At 37.9% G+C, this 23209-nt stretch overlaps 1 protein-coding gene across 1 annotated transcript; it reads right to left on the bottom strand.

The window, feature by feature from the left end:
- Positions 1-1203: 1203 nt before the first annotated feature.
- LOC593114 (MOB kinase activator 3B) lies at positions 1204-21849 on the bottom strand. Its single transcript, XM_030993484.1, has 7 exons — positions 21690-21849; positions 11714-11864; positions 10821-10914; positions 9382-9515; positions 8854-8969; positions 7835-7921; positions 1204-7043 (listed from the first exon to the last, which is right to left on the bottom strand). The coding sequence occupies exons 1-7, from the start codon at positions 21717-21719 to the stop codon at positions 7014-7016; spliced, it is 642 nt and encodes a 213-aa protein (XP_030849344.1). The 5' UTR covers positions 21720-21849; the 3' UTR covers positions 1204-7013.
- Between the last annotated feature and the right edge of the window lie 1360 nt (positions 21850-23209).

Here is a 23209-nt window from a genome sequence, read left to right as displayed (position 1 = left end):
AAAAAAAGAAAAAAGAACGCACGCTGGAGAGAAACCCTTTCAAGTGCAAATATTGTGAGAAGATATTCAACTCATCTGGTAACTTAACCAAACACATGATAACTCTGGATATAACTGTGTATTTAACTGTTACTTGATTTAAAAAGACGTTATCATGCACTGCTTTTTATGGTCTCCATTGTGTTAATAGATGCCAGGAAAACATCACTTACGGGGTTCAAATAAACACCCAAAAAAAAAATCGGTTCGCCGCTTCGCGGCTCGTGGACGATGCTCCGCATCGTCATTATTTTGGTCAACCCCCCCCCCCTTAGCAAAAAGCTAGATCTGCCCCTGAGTCATCCCCCCAGGTGTACGAACCTGTCTACGCCACTGCCCCTCCGCAACGTATGGGGGGGGGGGAGGGGGAGCACTTGCCATATTCCAATCGAGCAGCGAAAAACAAAAGTGAAATGGAGCTACAAGATAAAAGGAGGATAGGGGGGGGGGGGGGAGGGGGAATTGAAATCTCTGCACAACCCATCGGCTTATCTCATTTCATCCACACCCTATGATCAGCCCCCTCCCCCCCCCCCCCCCCCCACCATGGCTAAAACCATGCTACATCATTTTCTCCTGTTTCCTCTTCTTTCTCTGCCTCTCCCTTCTTAGCACTATAGTTTGTCTTTCCCCCTCTATGAGTCCCAACCCCCCCCCCCTTTCCCCCTCCTTCTCTCCCTCTCTCTCTCTCTCTCTCTCGTTTTCATCTCTCCCTTTTTTGTTTCCCTCTCCCCCCTCTCTCTCTCTCCCTCTTTTGTTTCCCTCTCAAAACTCTCTCTCTCTCTCCCTCTCTACATGACAATACAACAAACAAAAACAAAAGATTACTTCTTACAAATGATACTCTTGCCATTTTCTCTGCCTTCCCATTCTTAGCACTTGTTTGTCTGCCCCCCCCCCCTCTCTCTCTCTCTCTCTCTGTTATTTCCCTCTCTCCCTCTCCCTCGTTTTCCTCTCTCCCCCTTTCTCCCTCTCTCTCCCTCTTTTGTTTCCCTCCCCCTCTTTTGTTTCCCTCTCAAAACTCTCTTTCTCCCTCTCGTTTTCCTCTCTCCCTCTTTTGTTTCCCTCCTCCCCCCCCCTCTCTCTCTCTCTCTCTCTCTCTCTCTCCCTCTCTACATGACAACACAACAAACAAAAACAAAAGATTACTACATACAAATAATATTCTTGTATAAATTGCAAATACAATGTTATTCAAAAAAATGTTCAGTACAAGATGACACAATGTGGTATTTACATTTTTTTCTCCACATTTCTTTCTGTACGTAAAATTTAAGCTACCAAAGTGACAAAGAACGCATCAGAAACCAACAAATAATCTTGGTTTTTATCGACGCAAAATATAAAATCTTTAAAGATACATGTCACCTACAGTATTTCACTAAAATGAACCATTTCCAGTCTGGGGTAAAACCATATATCTACTTTTTTTCATTTTCCAATTTGCAACTCGTATATTTCAATTTTATTGCTACATTTCTATACCGGTACTTAAGTCATACATCAACAAATTAAAAGTGCATGTCAAATTTGACTTCTGATTTTTGTTCTTCAAATTGTTGTGAAGCAGACGATCTTGATACCTACCTATTTAAACACAATGTGATGATATTAAAATTTCCTTGAGTAAATAACAAAGTTGACAATTTAAAAAGTAACCAAATGTTAGGGGTTTGTGTACTTCAAACTGGTGGGGGTAGCACAGGTCAGATGTATCCACCCCCTCCCCCCATCCCCCTTCTATCATTACATATCAGCTTACACACAAATTTAGTTTTCACTTTTACTTTGCTTAATGTTCACTCTGTAACAAATTTTACATAAAAAGGTAGACGATTTGAAAATAAATGTAGATTAATAAAAATTTGCTCTCTCCTTTTCTATATAGCCAAGCTAAGATGCTTGTTTATCAATTTGTGATCTAAATTCAGCTTTTATGGTGCAACATGTCTTAATATGGCCTTTAAAAAAAGATGGTTTTCATTACAACTACTTTACAAGTTACAACTTAAGGGCTTACCAGTATTTAATTTTCATCAAAATGTATATAACATGAAAGATATGTTACAAAATGCAACCAAAAATCCCCTGCCAATTTGTACAAGAAAATAGAGATTATCAATTGATTCCACATTGCATCGTCAATTTTTATGAACATTATACTGCAACAGAAACGGTGTTTTAAAAAAAAGTCTGTGATTTTAGCTTTTTTCTGGTCATATATTATGTCAAATTCATTGCATTTTGCATCAAAATATTACACACAAACAGCATTAAAAGGTGACTCTAAGATGCTTTGGATTAAAGTGCAAAGAAAAGTGAAAAAGAATATTAAAAATAACATAAATAACGTGAGTCTAGAGCACACGGGATACACAATTCAATGACATTTTCCCTTTACAATACCAATACATGTACACGTTACAGCGCCATAAATAATTCCACTTACATTTGCATGAATTTTGCAGGGAGCACATATGCACTACTGAGGGGGTGTTTCACAAAACTGATCATCAGTGACATGTGACAGTTTTTGTTACAAGCTACTTAAGTCCTAGCTTCTGATTGGTTATTGGTTTTTGTCATTAGACATTGAAAAAAAGGCTTTGTGAAACAGGTCCCAGATTTTGGTTTACACAGGAAATGTGTGCAAATTTCAACAGTTGTTCAGATTTGCAAAAACTTTCAAACAAGACTATTGCTGTCGGTTACAAATAGCAAAGTTTCACATCACAAAAACCTCTGGTTTCATAGTATATTGTACTAATCACAAACAAATCTGTGACTGACATGACATAAACTGTTCATATCATATTCACTACCGGGTATTTAAAAGATTATTTGTTCATATAATTTTTTTTGCAATGTAAATACGTGCAGTGGGTGCATTATTATACTATGGAATCAAAATTATGTGAACTACACACAAATTAATCTCATCATAATTCAAATTATTTGTAGAACGTCTCCAGAAATTTCCAGAACAAAAGGAATAAATAAATATTATTTTCTTTGATAAATGCAGGAAATGTACATGAAGATATTTGCAAATACATGAACCAGTAAAACAGGTACATGTACATGTATAGCGATATAGACGTACGTACAACTGAAGAAAAAGATGAAATTTCAGAGGCAAATTTGAGGAAGTTTCTGACAAGCACATTTCCGGAAAAGCGTAAGACTTTGCCACATACAAATATAATACATCACAATACATTGAAACACAGACTATACCATACATTAAGAATTGCAAATTAGTCTTGATCAATGTTATCATTTTTTTTCTGTACATAAAAATCAGAATTATGAAAATACTTTTATCTCTAGTTGAAAAATACACAAAAATGATGCAATACAGTCTAATCCTCCTCCCACAAAAACGGTTCATACACATTTGATAATATTTCAATGATTAAAACAATTTTTTTTTTTTTTAAAGTGAGGCATACTAATACCATAATAGAATGAAGTCACTTTACATAAGCCTTGTGTGGTTTCCATGATGCAAAATAAGTATCCTTAAATGGTCCATGATATATGTCCCCCAAAACATATGATTTGATCCATTTCGTTCATCCAAAAAATTTTATCAATCTCTTGACCAATAATGAAAAAACGGTTCTTTCTGGTATCAGCAACATTATTAAAAGGGCAAGTGGATAGATTTCTCATTTTTGGTTGAAAGAAATGGGAAAGGACATGCCACATTCCACAGAATTGCCAGATTTAAAGAGGAATTACATGTTTTCTGAAAATGGATTGAACCGAGTCTGGTTTTTTTCAGACTACCTCTATTCAACTTTCATGCTCATTACATACCAGTTTTAATATTTTCCTCTTGAAGTTTGTTTTTTACAAATAAATATCAGAGTCCCTTACAAAAAAAATTATCTAACAAAGTGGGGAGATTGTAATCACTCTATACGAACCCTAACACCACACAAGTACATGTACAAACCTTCACTGTGACATCACAATGCCACAGCAAACCTTTACTGTGACATCACAATGCCACAAACGTATACTGTGACATCACAATGCCACAAACCTTCACCGTGACATCACAATGCCACAAACCTTCACTGTGACATCACAATGCCACAAACCTTCACTGTGACATCACAATGCCACAAACATATACTGTGACATCACAATGCCTCAAACCTATACTGTGACATCACAATGTAACAAACCTGCACTGTGACATCATACTGCCACAAACCTATACTGTGACATCATACTGCCACAAACCTTTACTGTGACATCACAATGCCACAGCAAAAACAAGTCATCAAGATGGTGTCAATTTACAACTGAGATTGCAACAATATCTTTCAAATGATTATTTTCAAAAAAAGTATCTACCATTCTCTGTCTAAAAATAGGTAAGAAACAATATACGATTGTGTGAAGAAAAAGAAATCATTAAAAATCGAACATCGATAAAAAAAACATAACAGAGAATAGATCATTGAAAGAAAGGCAAAATATACAAAATATAAGTTCATAAGTGATGGAAAAAAATGGTTTACAAGGTTTCTTCTCCTCAAGATATATTTTCTAATATGATGGCAAGTTATGACTACATGGGGGTTGTATGTACATTAGGGATATCATGATTGGTGTTTGTGTCAAGTCTTTGGTGTATTATCATACACTTTATGTTCAGGCTTGTATAAAATGGGTGTTGTGTATTATCACCACTCACATGGCTTCTAGCATGGCTTCAGATAAATGCTACATCAAAGCACCAAACACCAATCAATGTAGGTGTCTGTGATTCAGTGTATCATGATAGGTGTTAGGTATTGAAGGTGATAAGACTATACTTCATGTGTAGAGTCAACACATCACACCAGCACTGGACCATTAGCTTTGGTGTATAATTATACACTTTAGTAGGTGTTGTGTAACATCACACATATGTTTTTGAGCATGGTGTCAGATAACATGGCTCCAAACATTAACACCGAACACAAACACCAATCATAACACCACCCAGTCTGTCCAAAGGATAGAAACCATAAGTATTTCTTGTCCCAAAGTAACTCCTTAAATACACCTTACACTTTAGGAAAAACAATACAAGGTCGTTGCCTCTAAACGCATGATGAACACCTGGATTTAGAATCTTAAAAGATACAGTGGAACCTCGTTATAAAGAGCACTGATATAACAAGATGATTTTGCTGGCCCCAGCTCTTTATATTCTTATGTTTTATAACCTGATATAAGATTCCTGATATAACAAGGTTACAACAAAGTTCCACTGTATCTGGATGCACCTTTGAAATTTGACAGTAGATGTGTTCACAGAAAGTCGACTTGTTTAGAACAGATTTACACCAAACAACAAGTCAAGTCACAATCTGTCGATGAAAGGTAGACATTCAAACTGGACTTCAAACATGTTTCCTTTCCTGAAGTTTTTACTCTTTCCTGTTTAGTACAAATCATTCTGTTTGAAGCCAGAAGGCCATTAACTCATATACTTTAATACAGAGTTAATGCCCTTCTCGCTCTGAACAGACAAGTCTGTGATATTCTGTCTTTACAGAACAATACATAGGGGTGATATTTTCATATCATGGAGTATTACTTCAGTAATTCTCAAACTTTACAGATGACTGCCATAATTGCAATAACATTAGTCTTGATATAATGGACTTACATTACAATAAGAAAAACTTTTGTTTACAAGGATATCACAGCCACAGGGTGTTTGTGATTATGCATAACCTTTTGAGTATACATTGACCTTTGACCTATACAATGTTAAAGGTTATGGCCTGAAGAACTTCATGATGAAAAGCGATAAATAATGGCTGAATGTGAATGTCTCAAAACCTTAACTAAAATTTCGGCTACATCAATAAATACCAAGGCATGGTCTGTATAGCATATCATGAGTATTTATTTTCACATACTGAATCTTAACTACATGTATCAAAAGCATGAAAAATAGAGCTATAGTTTGAAAAGGAACTAAAAAACTGTGATGATATTTTTTCATAATTTAAGATAGTTCTGCAAAAGGAAATAGCAAATTAGACATTCGCAGAAGCTATTTCTAGATCGTGTTGAAGACCCTTTACACAAATAGGGACAATATCTAGGTTACGAAAAAAACAGAAACTCCTGAGTGCATGACGTTCTTTGCGATATTTTGCCAGTGGTTCAGATTATAAGCAGAAAAGTATCATGCCGAAATATCATTGCAAAAATTGATACAACACTAGATTTATGCCATTCTAGAAAGATTCTTCTGTGAAAATGGGCAGTTTCATGTCCCAAGAATTTATGGTTTTGCAGTGGCTTTCTGGATTAGATTTCACCTTTCCATTACTGTTGAAAAAGTTGCAGGAACACTCACATGCACATTTCACGGGAGACTTTCTAAACAGTGACATAAAGGGTCAAAGTTCAGAGGTCGTGTTCATCTTAGCAGATGTCAAGTCAAAGTTCAAAGGTGGGATCATGGAGAGCTATGGTTTCTAGGAAGAAGGGTTGTTGATGAGAGGACATTCAAATGTACATCCAAACAGGAGCCCTCACATATAGTGACATGTGAGGTCAAAGTTCGAAGTTCAAAGGTGAGATGCGATCATGGATAGCTATGGCTGTTATTTCTTGTTGTTGGTTCTAGGAAGAAGGGTTATTTGATGACAGGGCACTCAAATGTACATGCAAACAGGAGCCCTCACATATAGTGACATGTGAGGTCAAAGTTCGAAGTTCAAAGGTGAGATGCGATCATGGATAGCTATGGCTGTTATTTCTTGTTGTTGGTTCTAGGAAGAAGGGTTATTTGATGAGAGGGCACTCAAATGTACATCCAGAAGGGAACCATCACATATAGACAATAGTGACATGAGAGGTCAAAGTTCAAAGGTCAGATGCTATCTCAATGAGCTGTTGTTGCTATTCCTAGTTGCTGGATCAGGAGGAAGGGTCATGGGTCATAAGGGCGCTCATATGCAGATTTTGTGGATCATATCTCTCTGTAACAGAAAACATAAGCAGATGGAAATAAAAAATGAGATAATAATAATAATAGTGAACATTTATAATGCGCCATGTCTGTCAAAAAGGACACTCCTTTAGTACATGTTTAAATGAGAAACCATATTCAAGGGAAACAAAAATGTGGTCTTTGAAGACAGGTGGTTGTTAAGCGGGTTTGACTTTACTATGCCAGTACCAAAATGTCACTTATTGATTCATAGAGAATTAATCCCATAAATGGGCAGCATACTCAGAAAAAAGATGTGATAAATGTCATGAAATCTGGAGCAACCAAATTTGTACATAGCAACTACCTTGTTCCTGAGTCATACATATTTTTTATATTGAAATTTTAGTCATTTTGTGTATTGGAACAAATGGGAAAGTTGTACTGATTCAGTCAATTTGCAGAGCATGTACCTATACTGATTACAACATGTTTTTGTCTGATTTCATTCAAACTTCCACCAGTCTACTTCTCTGATTTGTATGCTTTTATCTATAGGGTAGTTTGTTATCAAGGTTGGATTTCTCTTTTACAAAGGATCCTCAACACAATTTCATATGCCGTATTTAATAGTTTTAGATAAAATAGCAAAAAATCACCCTCATTACAGGGACCCGTTTAACAAAGCCTTTTTTCAATGACAAATTACAAAAATCAGTGACAAATCTGCTGATAACCAATCAGAAGCAAGGATTTCACTAGCTTATAACAAAAACTGTCATTTATCACTGATGACAAGTTTAGTGGAATGGGGCTCAGATGTGTGTAGTTCTAACTTACCAACGGTTCTAGCTCCTTTGAATCCACAAGGTTGAACTCGTGTACGAAGAAGTAGAAGTGTTTGTAGCATGTGTTTATGTGTGCTTCCTGTAAACATAAGAAAAGAAAACGGAGAGGACTTTCAAGAAAACGGAGAGGACTTTCAAGTAATCTGATTTTTAAATATGGTCATGTCGTTTTTTCATATGCACTGTCGGTATCTTCTTACATCTTTCACCTCATGAAATAGTTTTACTATCTTAATGTCACTCACATCTATGAAATCGTTTTATACTATTTATTTTATTTAAACAATCTCAACAAGTCAATCAAAGTGATTGATGTAGACATGAATGAAAACTATATCAAATCTGGTCAGCATCTTCATGCATTTTTCACCTCGAGAAATAGTTAACTATCTCACTCATAATCATGAAATAGTATAGAGATATTGACTGCTTTGAGAGGCCTGGCTGTATTATATGCTTAAGGGAACGCGCGCACCTCCTGCCATGACCCTGAGGCATACCTGGGTGGGCGGCGCGCCGAGGGGTCATGGCAGGATCTACTAGTTCCCAAGAGCATATAAAGCAGCCAGACCTCGAATACTGAAGCAGTCAATATCTTTTATATGCCGAATTGAAACAAAAATCTATAAAGAATTCTTACCTTATCCTTTTATTGAGTAAAGATTGGTTAAAACATCACAGAAAATTTTAGACACTGTCTGTAATTTTTGCTTGAAAAATGACTGAAACTTTTAATCATTTTGGGAATTGCAGACAAAAAGCGCTGTATGGTGTCCCCGCTCGCACAAAGAACATTTTAACATGAAAACCGATGGGTATCGCACCAAAATTTTACTATTTACATGGTAACCGGAATTTTGAGGGATCTCACTCTTGGACTATTCACCGGTATTGCCATTTTACGTTTCTTTACAGGAATGGCTAAAATTACGACTCCAATTTCGACCAATCAAATGGCTAGATTTCTTAAGTGAGGTACATAATTTCTACTACTACTTCTTGTGCACTCACCGCTCCGATCTCGACAAGTTTATCAAAGTGATGGATGTAGACATGGATGAAAACTCTGTGTAATCTTGTTAGTATCTTCTTGCATGTGGAGACAAACGATTTAGGGAAACTCACATCTGTAGAATGTAAACAAAAACATGTATTCATATAATCTAGTTATAAATAATCTATGATTCTAGTAGGAAAAGAGTTAATGGTATTAATAATCATAATAATAATAGGTCAATTTATATAGCACAGCTCCTATATGAATATACTGCACTGAATACAAGGTATCATATTATAACCTTGGCTGTAACTGAGCTACCATAATAAAGCGCTAAAGCATTCAAGAAATTTCTTCCTACTGGGTACCCATTTACTTCACCTGGGTGGAGAGTGACAAAAGTAGATCAATGTCTTGACAAAGGACATTAGAGCCACGCGAGACTTGAACCCTGAACTATGTGACCCACAGTCCGGTGTCATATCCACTAGACCACGCCACCTCTAGCTCTACTAACAACCATCTCTTTCAATAGTTCATACCTGTGTTGATAGGGAAGATGTTCTCATTGTTGATGAGTTGTTCTACCCAGTCCATAAGCTTGTTGATGTAATCTGTGGCTGGTAGAGCAGTCGGTTTCTTGTACTTCTCCCCATCCATCCACATGTATTCATACCTACCAATGAAAGGTTAATTGAAACGTTAAATGATGTTAAAATTCATAGCTAAAGCTGTAACATGAAGTGAAACGCTAATTCTCTACTCATTTGAACGTATCCATCACTTTAACCCTTACTGTACTGGGGGGGGGGGGGCCTGGGAGGCCCCCCCCTCGACATTTTCGGAGATCGCGCCGCAACCGCTTGGAATTTTAAATTGTCGTTTCATGACTTTTTTCCCTCAAGTCTTGCGCACATTTTGATACCATTTTCGTCAAAATCGGATATACTTGTAAGGTGTTACATAACAATTAGTATGCGCATGTCAATAAAAAAAGCGCTATAATTGCATATATTCATGTACAAGCAGAAATGTGAAGATATGAATTGATATAAAATTGCTTTTATATGTTTCTCAGAGTAACTTGATGTATTCCAGAACAAAAGAATACATTAGAAATAAAACAATAGATATAATAAGAAATAAAAAACAATAAAATACATAAGAAAATAAATAGTAGAAAATCGCATCAAATTTGCATAAATTATCATTATTAATTACATCAAATAACTATTTTGTGTTAGAAAAGAAGTTTCATATGAATAATGAGTTTCAACATTCAAAAAGTGGAGTCTGACAATTTTTGTAATGATTCTAGTTCCCTAAATATAGTTCCTGATTTGATATTCATGAATGCGTAATTTGCATATTCATAATTTATGCAAATTAACCTATGCATTTTCAAATATCATAAAAATAATGAAACCTCATGAATTTGAGATGAAGGAAACATTAATTCAATACATTTTCAAGATTCTTCACAAGTCTACGGACAAATATGTAGCATTTTCTGTAAAATGCATAAAATTAGCATTTTGCATAATTAATTAGGCTATAACGACAAAAATTTGCATATTAGGAAAAAACTAATTATACCATCTTGTTCCTTACGTAAATATCTACAAATATGCAAATTTTCGTGTTCATCAGACATTCGACGGCCGAGATCATGGGGGGGGGGGGGGGGGGGGGGGTCAGAGGGTGCTCTGTCAGAGGGTGCTCAAAATAGCCCAGTACAGTAAGGGCCGTACACTTACTGCCGGACAAGTTTCTAAAATGCAGAACTCGGAAGAAGAAACATGAATCTAATCGCTAATTCTCTGTACTTGTTTGAACAAAGCCATACCCTTGATTTGGCAAAACATTTTATACTAGACGTGCTTCCGAATTGCAGAACTCCTACACTTACATGTAAGCTCAAGAATAAAACGTCAGTCTAAACACCAGTCCTACAATTATCTGAACACATTTATAGTCTTACCTGGGACCCCCACTCATAATAGGACATGTATCCGCACTGCAGTACTCGCAAACTGTCCCGTAAATGAGGTTAATTCTGTTGAAAAAGTCCACCACTAGAATCAATGGGAAAAATGAAGAAAAAGGGGGAAAAATGATAATAATATTAATAATAATACCGGTACTCAGTTTTTATATAGCGCTTATTACAATCACTGAGCACTTCCGAACTTGGAGATTATTACCCCGGCTTTAGCTGTGCTACCATTACGGCGCTCTAACATTTCAACGAATTAATTCCTGCCAGGTACATGTACCCATTTACATCACCTGGGTTGCCAAACAACGTTAGTGCCGCGGCAGGTCTCGAACCGCGGACCTTGTGATCAACAGTCTGGCTACTTAACCACTCGACCATGGCACCTCTACACAGGTTATTAATATGTCATTGTGTAATTAATAAGCTTGACCACTACTTCAAGATCAAGACCGGAGTTAATGCTGCGGTCACAAATGTTCGTACGAACGATAATTTTGTACGAATCTCCGTTTTTCCATTGTCTTCCGAATTTCCATTGTCTGAAAATCGTTCATACGGCGTTCGTAGCAATTTGTAATGGCATTTGTGACCGAGGTCTTAGTAAGGTCTTGGACTCTTCATCTCACCAACACTCAATTCTCTCCTATCTCCTATCTCCCTTCCCCCTTCCCCTCCTCTTTGACTCAAATTCACAAAGGAGGTTTGTCAACAAACCTTGGTTTTTGTGCATCATATGATGCGTTTTGATGCGTTTTTACAAACCAGGTTGGAAAAAAACGTGTCAAAATGCATCATATGATGTACATGTACTTAAACCTCGGTTTATCGACAAACCTCCTTTGTGAATTTGGGCCAACGTGTCTGTTATATCTTACCATGCACTGCAAGCCAATCATTGAAGTCTTCTTCTGCGGGTAGCTTGACCACGACTTTAAGATCAAGGCCAGAGTTTAGCGATGCTTGTGCCTTCTTGTGCAGGTTGAATCGCATCGTGCCGGACTCAAATTTCTTCTTCGGACGAAAAGTCTAGAAAAATACAAGATGAAAATTATAATTATACCGATAATATTTTCTTTCACATAATAAACAAAATAATAATTTTTTTCCCGATTTATTTCTCAAGAAGTTAATATAATGTACATGTACTTTGTCATTTGATTTTGAATGCAATTTGTAATGGTACATGTACAATGCAATGTCAAATGATATTGAGAAATTGTTGTGTACATGTGCAATTCAGCCATTTGCCGCAAAGCATTGTCAAATAAAACCATTATTGAAGTGAGCTGAATTGAATTGATTTGAACAAACTTTCATAGAGAAACATATCAGCAATTATATTATCTGTGCATCTACAATGTGTACCATAACATGTATTAAAGATAAAGACCAGTTATGGTCATGCGATTGCATTGTGAAAGAAACGTTGTGAAATCGATCAGAAAAGGTTGATCATCTAGCATAGATGTACTGCAAGGTTCTGGAATCATCAAAATGATAAGAAATTTGGCCCAGTCTTCATGAAGTTTTAAGCACTGTACACAGAAAGATATACATGTATATGGGACTACTCACACGTGCGTGACACGTGCGTTTTTATCTCTCACATGCCAATAGATAAACTAATTTACCAAATCTATCAATTAGTAGGCTGTTTCCCGGCAAAATTGTTATCATCATGTATTATTCAAAACATATTCTTTCACATGACTGGTAATAAGAGCTTCCATTTCATTTTTTGAAATTGGGGCGTTTCCAATACTGGTCTTTACCTTTAATGCATGTACATACATGTACATGTATGTATACATTGGGTATATTTACTCCAGGAGTTTCCTGGATCATAATTCTGATTTCCTTCCTTTATCACCAACACAAATACAGTATCATGAAGGAAAAAGAGTCTCCTCTTGGCTACTTTCCAAAGTGATGATTATTGTGTCAGTCCATTCTCAGATCTTTACAAAAACATGGTTGTACTATGTATGTACAGAGTTTCACACCAGCCATGTTTGGGGTCATTGAAAGGGATAGCTCTGTTCTAGAGGGTACGTGCTACACAAAATAATTTCTTTGTGAGATGATGAAAAAACTGAGTGTCAAATTTGAAAGAACATACAATTATTTTAAATGACAAATTCATCTTTGTTAGATCAAAAATCGGTTCAGAGATGGCTGAAATATCTATAAATATAGCCATTTCTAATATTTGTGTGCCACCACAAATATTGGATATCTTAATCCAGCCACTGAAAAAACGAAATAGCGCCTTATACGTTTTATTCCAGCCAATGCCGATGTTAGCTTTTGTTGGCTTTTTTGTGTTGGTTATAATACGCACAACCGGTTATAATTTACGCACAACCAGCTGGCCCATGTACCTGTATTCTTATTATTAATTAATTAATTAATTAACGGTTATTCTATTTACCGGTATTTATTTTTAAGTAGAGCTAAATTGGTATGATCGTATTGGCTAAATGTCACACATTTGGGGGTCTAAAATTACCTTCATAACAATTTCAGGTTGGGTTTTCCTTTGAATTGTATGTTGATGGTGAACTTGGGTTTTTGTCACATCTCCTGTTTTGTAAGACTACACATTCTGGCAAAATACACAACTCTACAATGTAGCCCAATTGCCCATGTTGATGATAAACTTGTCAAGAACTCCTGTCGTGCCAGTCTAGACACGGACTGGTAAAGTGTTTTGTATACAAGTGATTGGGTGATTAGAAAAACATCACTGCATCATGAGGAATAGGGGGATAGCGATTGACAAAGAGATCTTTGTTATGGAGATCATGACGGAAGACCTATCAAATTTCATGTACAAGTACAACCATGCCCCTCCCCCCCCAAAAGAGGGAAATTGCAGATAACATTTCACATAACATGATCACTTTTGTTTTTGAAGCATATCTTCTTCCTCTTTCGCAGCTGTACAAACATGGAAACATACACACAGTACATTTATAGTGTATAATACAAATTGCAAGGTGAACTTCCAAATGATGATTCTCCAAGTTGCATATTTGCCATACTTGTAAAAAATATACATGTTTAGCTTCCTTTTTGGGGGCCGCCTCCTATTTTTTTTTTTTTTTTTTTGAAATTTTTTAATCTCTTTTTCTTTTTTTCTTTTTTTTTGACAAATTTTTTTTGAAGAAAAAAAACATGAAAAACACTGCTAAAAAAAAAAAAAAAATCTTGGCGGCCATCTTGAAAAATTGCCTGACTTGTCAGGGAAAACGTACCGAGCGGCCATTTTGAGCGGCCATTTTGAAGGAAAAAAAAGGGCCTCCTCCTTCCTATTTTTCAAAAAAACAGGACGCTAAACATGTTTTTTTTTTTAAATTTGGCCTTACATGTACAGTATGTGTCATTGTTGTACAGTACATTAGAAATGTTGAATATACCTTGATACATTTTATAGGACACTGTTTAAGCTTCTTCAGATGCTTGTTCAAAAAGTCAGATTTTCTTTTACGTGTGACTGGCATTGTGGCAACTGCGTGGCGTGTGCGCAATAAAGGACTTGTGAGAGCCTACAAGTCGCATATAATATGCACTAAAAACAAAACTGTACATAATACTGTGCATAAATGTGGTTATTTCAGATGCCAATGTAGACGAAGGGCTGTAGTAATGTACATGTACTATATACATGTACATGTACATGTACAGGTACATCAATCAGTACATTAGTCATGAGCCAGCATAACAATAGTAAATGACTGAGAGTAAACACGGATACACATAAATGTATATCGCTATTATCCTTGGTGTAATAAATTGATGTGTGCATACACATTGTACAGGTGTACATAATACAGACAAAATGTAAAAAGAAAGTGTACTTTGTTGTAATGAGCAAACTTGTAGACGATTCTCTAGTTTGGTCTGGAAAATAGGGGTTGTTACTCGAAACTGTCATAACTCTAACTTCTTGAACATCCCACTGAAAGGTGTGTTATAGACTAATTATCAGTAACACATGTTTCTGGGAAACCAGGGCCTGGAGTCTACATGTATGTGGACACTACATATTTTAATGTGCATGCATGTACCAGCATTTTCAACATGGCAGAGATCTGATGTCTCCTCGGACATTTAAGCCCTTAGATCTCACTAACAAATCAATCAATGGTTAATCTGCGAATGTAAAAATAGTTTTGTTTTAACTTTTGATGCCTTTTGAAGTTTTGATCCAGAATTCTATGACTTAAAACGTACAGGAATATGTCGAGGAAGGATTTCCATATTGAACTGTTTACAGTCTGTATGCATTTGGTCGTTAGTCGAAACGATAGGATACTTCACCGGCCGCATCTCAGATTTCAGTACGTGTGCTATCTGATTACTGTATCAAGCTGATAGTCTTAATTAAGAGCTTCAAGCTAATATCTCTAGCATGCACAGAACTTGAAACTATACCCTAGTTCATAAAGCCTTGAGCAGAGCCTAAACATGTCAGTCTCTGTCTGTCTAACTGTAACTAGTGTGAGTGGCTAATGTACTAGGCTTGGGAGCGAGAGCCGAGTACCCGACTCTAACCGATTCTGAAATCCAGAACCGAGGAGTCGACTCCAATCTCTAGAGAGTCGATTACTCGAGCACGTCGGTTCCGAGAAAAGGAGACTCGGTTCCAAGATAAGAACCGAGTCTTTGGCGCTGGAGTCGACTCCACAGCACCAAAATTCAAAGAGATACTTTGCAAAAGTGAACGAAGGAACATTGCCCGAACGAACTGGTGTCGATTCCACAGCACAGAGAATGAACAAAATCAGCTCTGTCAAAGCAGAATGCATGGGAGCGATGGGCGCACTAGCAGCATGCTGTTTTGATACACACATTTGTGTGTGTACCTCCTTCGTAGTACCAGGGCTTGTTAGTACTGTGCATCAGAGTGAGATGTGTGTGCTATATGTGTATAGCACTGCTGCATGTTGTCTGTAACTGCCCCCCCCCCCCCCAGCTGAACGTTTGACCTTTGGTGAATTGCGCAAGAGTCTTGGAACAATGGCCCCATTTTCTCTCCTCTTGGAGCGTGTGATCAAGGAGTTGATTCATGTTTTCTCTCGTGCGCAAACTGATTTATGTGACTTTGTGTTTGCTCTCTCTCACTCTCTCTCTATCCCTAGTCTCCCCTTCCCCTAGACATCAAACGTTTAGTTTTCTTCCTCAAATAAACTAAATCACACAACTCACAATTTCCTCCTCCTTTCTCTCCCTTGAATTCTCCTCATCAAGTTTTATTCTTCTTAAAAATAAGTTTGACAGGTCTACAATTTACATGTACATTCCCCCACCCCTATATCTTGTTTCCTTCAGTTATTTTGTTTTCCTTACAAGAATAAATGTGGCAGGTCAACATCTCCCCTTCTCCCTTTCTCTCTCCCTCTAGCATCCCCTTCTGTTATTATTTTTGTCTCAAGAATAAGTTTTGCAGATCTACATCTCTCTGTCTTGTGTTCTTTTGGGGGATATTTAAACAAATATGAATAAGTCAGGCAAGTCAAGTGTCCCCTCTCGCTGTGGCATTAGCGCAATCTCTAATAGTGGCTGAAAATGCAGACTAGTTATTCTGAAACCAAGATCTAGCGCTGTTATCTGTTGTTTAGAAAGCACGTGGTTAGTAGTAACCATGGGAATGGAGTGCCACGAGCTGGGGCTGGGGTCATTAAAGTTTTTGGGTGGCATTGGGCGGGCGAGCGGCCATGTGAGCATGAGTTATTTACACTTAGCTCTCAGATAAAGGTTGGTCCCTGGGAGGAGAGCCAGCGGACCAGGCATGTTTCGGATACATTCCATTTATTTTAGGCAGGGAATCAGAATCTTTAGTTTTACATAATGGATTGTTTACCGTAATATTGGAAATAATTGTTCTGCATTTCTTACATTTTAGCAGTGTAAGTACGAGTTGATTATTCCATCATTCTATGTTGAAGTTTAGAATTTAAATTAGACCTAACATGTTTTTGTTTGTTTACATTGTTGCCAAGTTGCCATGAGTTATTAAATAATTAATTACTTTATTAGCAGTGGTCATGTTTTTTTCTCGATTTGATCGAAAGTAGTAAAATAAATCATTTCATAACTGTTTATGAAGGTCTGCACTTTGATCTTCTTTATATATTGTTTGCATGTAATTGTAGAGATATCATGAGACGAAACAGATATAAACAAAACATCAATTTACACACACAAGTCACACATACATTCATACTTTTGATACTCATTTTTAAAAGTAAAGTTTTCCAAAAAAATATCTCAGAAAATCATCTGTTGCTATCGGTGCCACTGCTGAGTGGAGCCGACATGCACAGTACATAACATACAGTGTGTAAACACCTCCCTGGTGTGTGTGTGTGTGTGTAGCCTTTACAGCATTGTGGCTTCAATTACATGTACAGTATATGGCAGCCAGCGGGAGTCGATTCCACTTGGAACCGAGGCCGAGAGTGGGAACCGGAGTCGGTTCTCATCAACAAGGGAACCGCCCAAGCCTATAATGTACAGTCTAGAGCCTAATGTACATTTAGTCTTTTTTAAAGTATGGAATGCCAAGTGTCTATATGAATATATTTTTGAATAATTTAATCTGTCACTTAATTAAAATAAGTGTAATAACATAATCAGTAAATTATGTTATCATGGTAATTTAGGGGCATTAACTTATTCAAAAATATATTCATATGGACACTTGGCATTCCATACTTAGTCGGTGGATTATAAAACCATGGACTAAAGTTAGTCAGCTTTTGAGAATACCACCCATAGTGCAGACTAGGAGTAAGAGGCTTGCCCAGTGCCAACCACATGGATCAAAAACACTTGTGTCTTGGCGAGCAGAACACCATACAAACAAACCATATATATGATCCGTATCTATAGACGTACATGTACATGTAGTACTGGTCAGGAAATGCGAAGAGGAAATGGACAAGACTATAGATCCTTCCTTGGCTAACCGCCTCAATCAATATTAAAGGCACTAAAGAGAAAAAACATGAGTGCTATACAATATAAAACTAATTATTTGTTTATATAGTTTTATTATTATTACCACTTTAATAACTAGTTTCACTTTTTTAACAACATTACATATTTGATTATGCTATTTGAGTTACAATGTAAACTAAATTTAAAAAAACATTGTCATGGTTGATAATGATCTAGGAGACATGGATTTTTACTTCTGGCATGTTTTAAAAAATTGTAACATTTCTTTTAGTTCCAAATTTTCATGTTTATCAGATGTTGAGCATTCTTTGTCATTGGTAGTTTCCAGACATCATTTCAACCAATCACCTTATTTTTTGTGTGATAAACATTTCTTAGCCAATAAGATGTCATCATTAGCTTTTTGTCACCATGGTGGAACTTGAGAAGTACATGTACATGAAAATGAAAGTTCATATGAGGTTTCGTGTGTGATGTAGTGTTTGAGTTTCATTTTACTCAGAGGAAAATCCTTTTGGAAAGGAAATTCTATATTCTAGGAAAGAGAGAGTGACAAAAAAGACAATATAAAATGTATCAGGCCCTTAGCCGGACATGATAGAAACGACCAACAGGAAATACACATGTACACAGTTCAGCAGAAAGGAAAACTCCACCCTATACATGTAGATAAAAGTGTTGATTTCAATTCTCATTACTTTCTATACTATAATCAATTTAATCATCACCATTTTTGGAAATATGATAGAGTCTTACCAAATGGAAAAATATGGAATTGCAAAGCAAAACTATAGTACAATTTGTAAATAATAATATAAAATGTACCCAAAATCCTTTAGACTAAAGAGGGATTGTGTGGCAATCCAACCCTTGTAATAAGTTCATATGAATGAAAACAGACAAAAAAGAGTAACAGATGTATAAGTTAGAAATAAAGCAAGATATATTGTGTATTATTATTATTTGTGTTAAAAGTGGAATTCTAATGAGGCAAAAGCAAGTGTGTACAGGTACACCAGTAATTTAGTTGGAATCTCAGAGCCTGGGGTACTTAGAGACTTCGGTGGTAAGCGCTTTATAAGCACCGTTTTTATTAGTATTATTTAAATCTTCTTCTCCTTCTCCTTCTCCTTCTCCTTCTCCTTCTCCTTCTCCTCCTCCTCCTCCTCCGCCTTCTTCTTCTTCTTCTCCTTCTCCTTCTCCTTCTCCTTCTCCTCCTCCTCCTTCTCCTCCTCCTCCTCCTCCTCCTCCTCCTCCTCCTCCTCCTCCTCCTCCTCCTCCTCCTCCTCCTCCGCCTTCTTCTTCTTCTTCTTCTTCTTCAGCTAAATTAGTAAAAATGAGGAATAGGGGACCTGCCAAAAATGTTGTCAAAATGATATATCCAAAGATGTTTATATCAGACAACCTTCTTCTTCTTCAGTACGTGTCGACAGACTTGTTAGCTCATGTCAAGACACGGAAACGTTAGGAGGTGAGTTGGCTCAGTCGGTAAAGCACCTGCCTGTCGAACCAAAGATCTCGGATTCGAATCCCACCCAGGCGGATGACTGAAGCCTGCGTTGTGTGTTAACGTGCCCCTCCCCTTGTTTCATAGTTGCAGGCTATGTTAAGTGGAAAACACAGTAGGGGGAAACCCCTGTGTAACTATGGTCCACCTGCCCACCCCAATCAGGCCAAGTATACAGCATCTGCAAGAATCTTCAGTATTGAAGGAGGCAGATTATCTTACAGAAGAAGAAGAAGTTCTTACACACTATTACACAATCCGCTCTGATCTTTGCTGCCCGATTATTTGATTCAAATGATGTCAAGTTGGCCAAGAAATGTCATCACTGACTTAATAATTACAGAGCTTTTGGCTTCGCAACTCGTTGCTGGCGCTGATGAAGTTGCAGACAAAACTATGTGCAAATGAGTATCAGCACTTTATTATTGTCATTCTATAACAGAAGAAGACTAACTTACACTTAAAGTTTCTAGGAATCCCATCTCTATTCTTCCTCCTTGGATTGGAGGCTGGGTGTGCAGGTGGTCCACTGTCTATAGTCCACTACAACCATGACAACGGGCTAGGTTTTCCCTTACTCTTATGCGGATAGTGCCAGGGGTTCTTAACTTGCAAAGGTGGTGACTGTCCTCTACACAGGGCTTCTATTCAACATCCTATCCTAGGGACGGAGTGTTTTCCACTTAAAGACACTCATACTGTTTTCACACTGGCAATATTTTGCTTAACCCCGTACTATAGGTGGGGTTAAGGTGGGGTTAAGGGGGGGTCTTAGCCCCACCTATAGTACGGGGTTAAGCCTATTCCACTTTCTGTTCAGACTGGTTTTTACCAAAGTGGGCTAAAGTTGGCTAACCCCACCTATAGTACGGGGTTAACTAACCCTGCAAAATAGCAGGGCTAACTCCGCAATTGTGGTGCTAACTTCTGCTAACCCCGCAATTGCGGTGCTAAGCAAATGAATGAGAACAGAAACGAAAAATAGTCCGGTACTACGCAATGGAGCGTATCGCAGCTGGCCAGATGCGAAGTATGTCCAATCATAACATACACGATATCCGGGGTTAACGAAATGCAGTGAGAACAGCGGGAATTTTCTTATTCCGGAATAGGCGCTAGTATGGGACTAAAAACAGCGAGTGTGAAAAGCCAAAAAAATAGTCCGGGGTTAAGGATAGTACGGGGCTAAGCAAAGTATGGGGTTAAGCAAAACCAGTGTGAAAAGAGTATCAGTAGTTAGCTCTCATGGGGAATTCAACACCGTTCGGGTGTTCACCCAATAAGAGGTGCTGTCAATCACCAGAATTGGCCTTCAGTTTTATGACCACCAGGCCTTATGTAACGTACTGCGTTTTCCACCTATTCCCCCATATGGTAAAGTCATTATCTCACTTTTCCGACACCCAAAGATTCTCGATAGATGAGGGGGTATTTCTTGATTGGGGTTTGCTGTGTGCAGACCTAATACCTATACACACGGTAATGATTTTTATTATCCACCAAGTCTGGTGTCAGCGAATTATGGCCTTCTACACATGGAAACTGATGACGAGTGACTCCCTTTAAAGACCGTCAACCCTACTGGGCCATAAGGGATTAGACCACACAGCGAGGTCACTGACAGGTGGCTTTCTCATTAACTCAGCTCTCAACTAACATAAGAAATAGAGGATCATGGGGGACCAACAGGCACCGATTGGAGAAGTTAGAGGGAGCAAGTACAAGTAGCTACATACAAGTAGAACAGTGGGGCTTTAATATACTGTAGCATGCGTTTATGAAACAGGGGCACCGGCATGTTAACCATGTTATTGTTAACACACAAGTGACACAACGCAGGCTTCAGTCATCCGCCAGGGTTGGATTTGAATCGAACCAACGGTCTTTGGTTCGACAGGCAGACGCTTTTACTGTTTGAGCCAACTCGCGTACTCACCTCCTCTTCCTTTTCTAGGCTAATTCTATATTTGCTATATGTTGATGATTGTTGATTGATACTAATTTTTGTATAGGTCTAGTCTTTTCCCCATAGACATGATAGACTATCCCAGCATAAACATTTCTTGAATCCCAATTCCAACCAGTCGTAAAAACAAAAAGTTTGATTTGAAAAATTCTGAATTTTCATAAACATGACAGCTATACAAATCATATTGATATTGTTGTTGCCAGTTATGTGGTTAGTAATGGACAATCAACACTCACACAGACATTAAAGTTGAACAACATTCACAACAATTTCATTGAAAGAAAGCAAGAATCATGATATTGTCTAACTGTTAGACTTAGAGTTTGATCCGTATTAAAAAGGGTTATTTCCTCAACAACAGTCAACAGACAGAGCATATCATTCACACATTCTTAGTCTTAACTCTTACTTTGTTTTTGGCAAAGAAGGGAAAATCCATGATGATCGTTGCTAGCTTTCACAAGAGGTGGAGTTTCAACTTTTACAGCAGTAGATCCACCAGATGTACAGTACACGGGAACGGGTCTATTTCCTCGATCGGAAGTCAAATCACTTCTTTTTTCTTAAGTATTGACTATTGTGTGTTGTTGTATGGTGCATATACTGTACGTGCTTTTCCTGATCGTAGTACAGCTGATATGAGCAGCGCATGCATGCGATGCAGGCTTTTCCATTTTGCATTTTGGATTAGCGCCATCTCTTGCCAAATACAAGACAGTGAATTTCCTCCTTTTGTATATTTCTGTTTTTATTTCATTCCCCTTTTTCCTCCCCAAGATTAAGAGCTAGAGAGAGAGAGAGAGAGAGAGAGAGAGGGGGGGGGGGGGGGGGAGGGGGAGGTGAAAGCTAGGCAGACTATGGTGGCGGATCTAGGGGCGGGCCCCCTCCCCTAGCACCAAAACAGGAAAATTTAACATTTTTTTAAATAAAAAGAAGACGCCCCCCTCCTCCCTGGCGTGAGGGGGGTGGGGTGGTTGGGTGGGTGTTGATTGAAAAAAGTGCTCACTACCCCCCTCCCACCCCTCCCCGTCGAGCAAAAAAAAGTGCCCCCCTCCCCTCCCCCCCCCCCCCCCCCCCCCGTTTATTTGCCGGCTGGCTAATTCGCCACTAAATATTTTCTCACGAATTGGGCCCCCTATTTGGCCCCCTCCCTTGCCGCCGGCTGGATCCACCCCTGCCAACTCATGCGTACAATAATATTACCCCGATGTGTTTTCCATCATCATCATCGGATGTCTTTCCTAAAAGGTAATTTCTTCATTTTTTTCTTCAATGGCAGCCCCATAAAGCTCCCTAAAAGGAACAAAATCTTTGGACGTTTTTAACATTTTTTTTTTTTAATTTTAATTCTTTTCCCCTTTGTTCTGCAATACGAAGGGGTGTGGCTGTCTTCTCACCGGCCCGGGGGCATCTTACCCACTCATGATCAATGATTACCCATCCTGCACTAATATAATAGTCACCTTCTTCCCTAGTCATATTCAAAGGCTCCGGAGGAGGGAGGGGGGGGGGTTACCATTCCCACAATTGTATGTCTGATCCCGTGTTTGGATTAATATTATGATATCCCACATCCAAAATTTTGCAACACAACTATTGATCGAGATTATACAAAAAGGGAGAGATGGAAGGAGAAATAGAAGAGAATATACCTGGAGAAAAGAGAGACGTGCAGATGTGAGAAGGGAAAGAAGAGCGGGAAGCCGCAATCGTTTAGAGAATCGGGGAGAACAAAACGGGACAGGATAAAGGAGGAGAGAAAAAGGAAGGAGAGGAATTTGGAATCCGTAAGCCAATTACGGATACACTTGAGTGACTAGCCTCATCATGATTATTGTTCATAGAGGATACGTGCGAAAATTATAGTGCTACATAATAGAGTTAATAGAGTGTAATAAATTAATTGTGTTTTGGAAAATTGTAACTCGT

This window comes from Strongylocentrotus purpuratus, unplaced genomic scaffold (genome assembly GCF_000002235.5).
Source record: "Strongylocentrotus purpuratus isolate Spur 01 unplaced genomic scaffold, Spur_5.0 spur5_scaffold_20, whole genome shotgun sequence".
Taxonomy (NCBI): Eukaryota; Metazoa; Echinodermata; class Echinoidea; order Camarodonta; family Strongylocentrotidae; genus Strongylocentrotus; species Strongylocentrotus purpuratus.
Note: the sequence above shows the minus strand (reverse complement) of the source record. Positions and strands in the feature narration are given on the sequence as shown.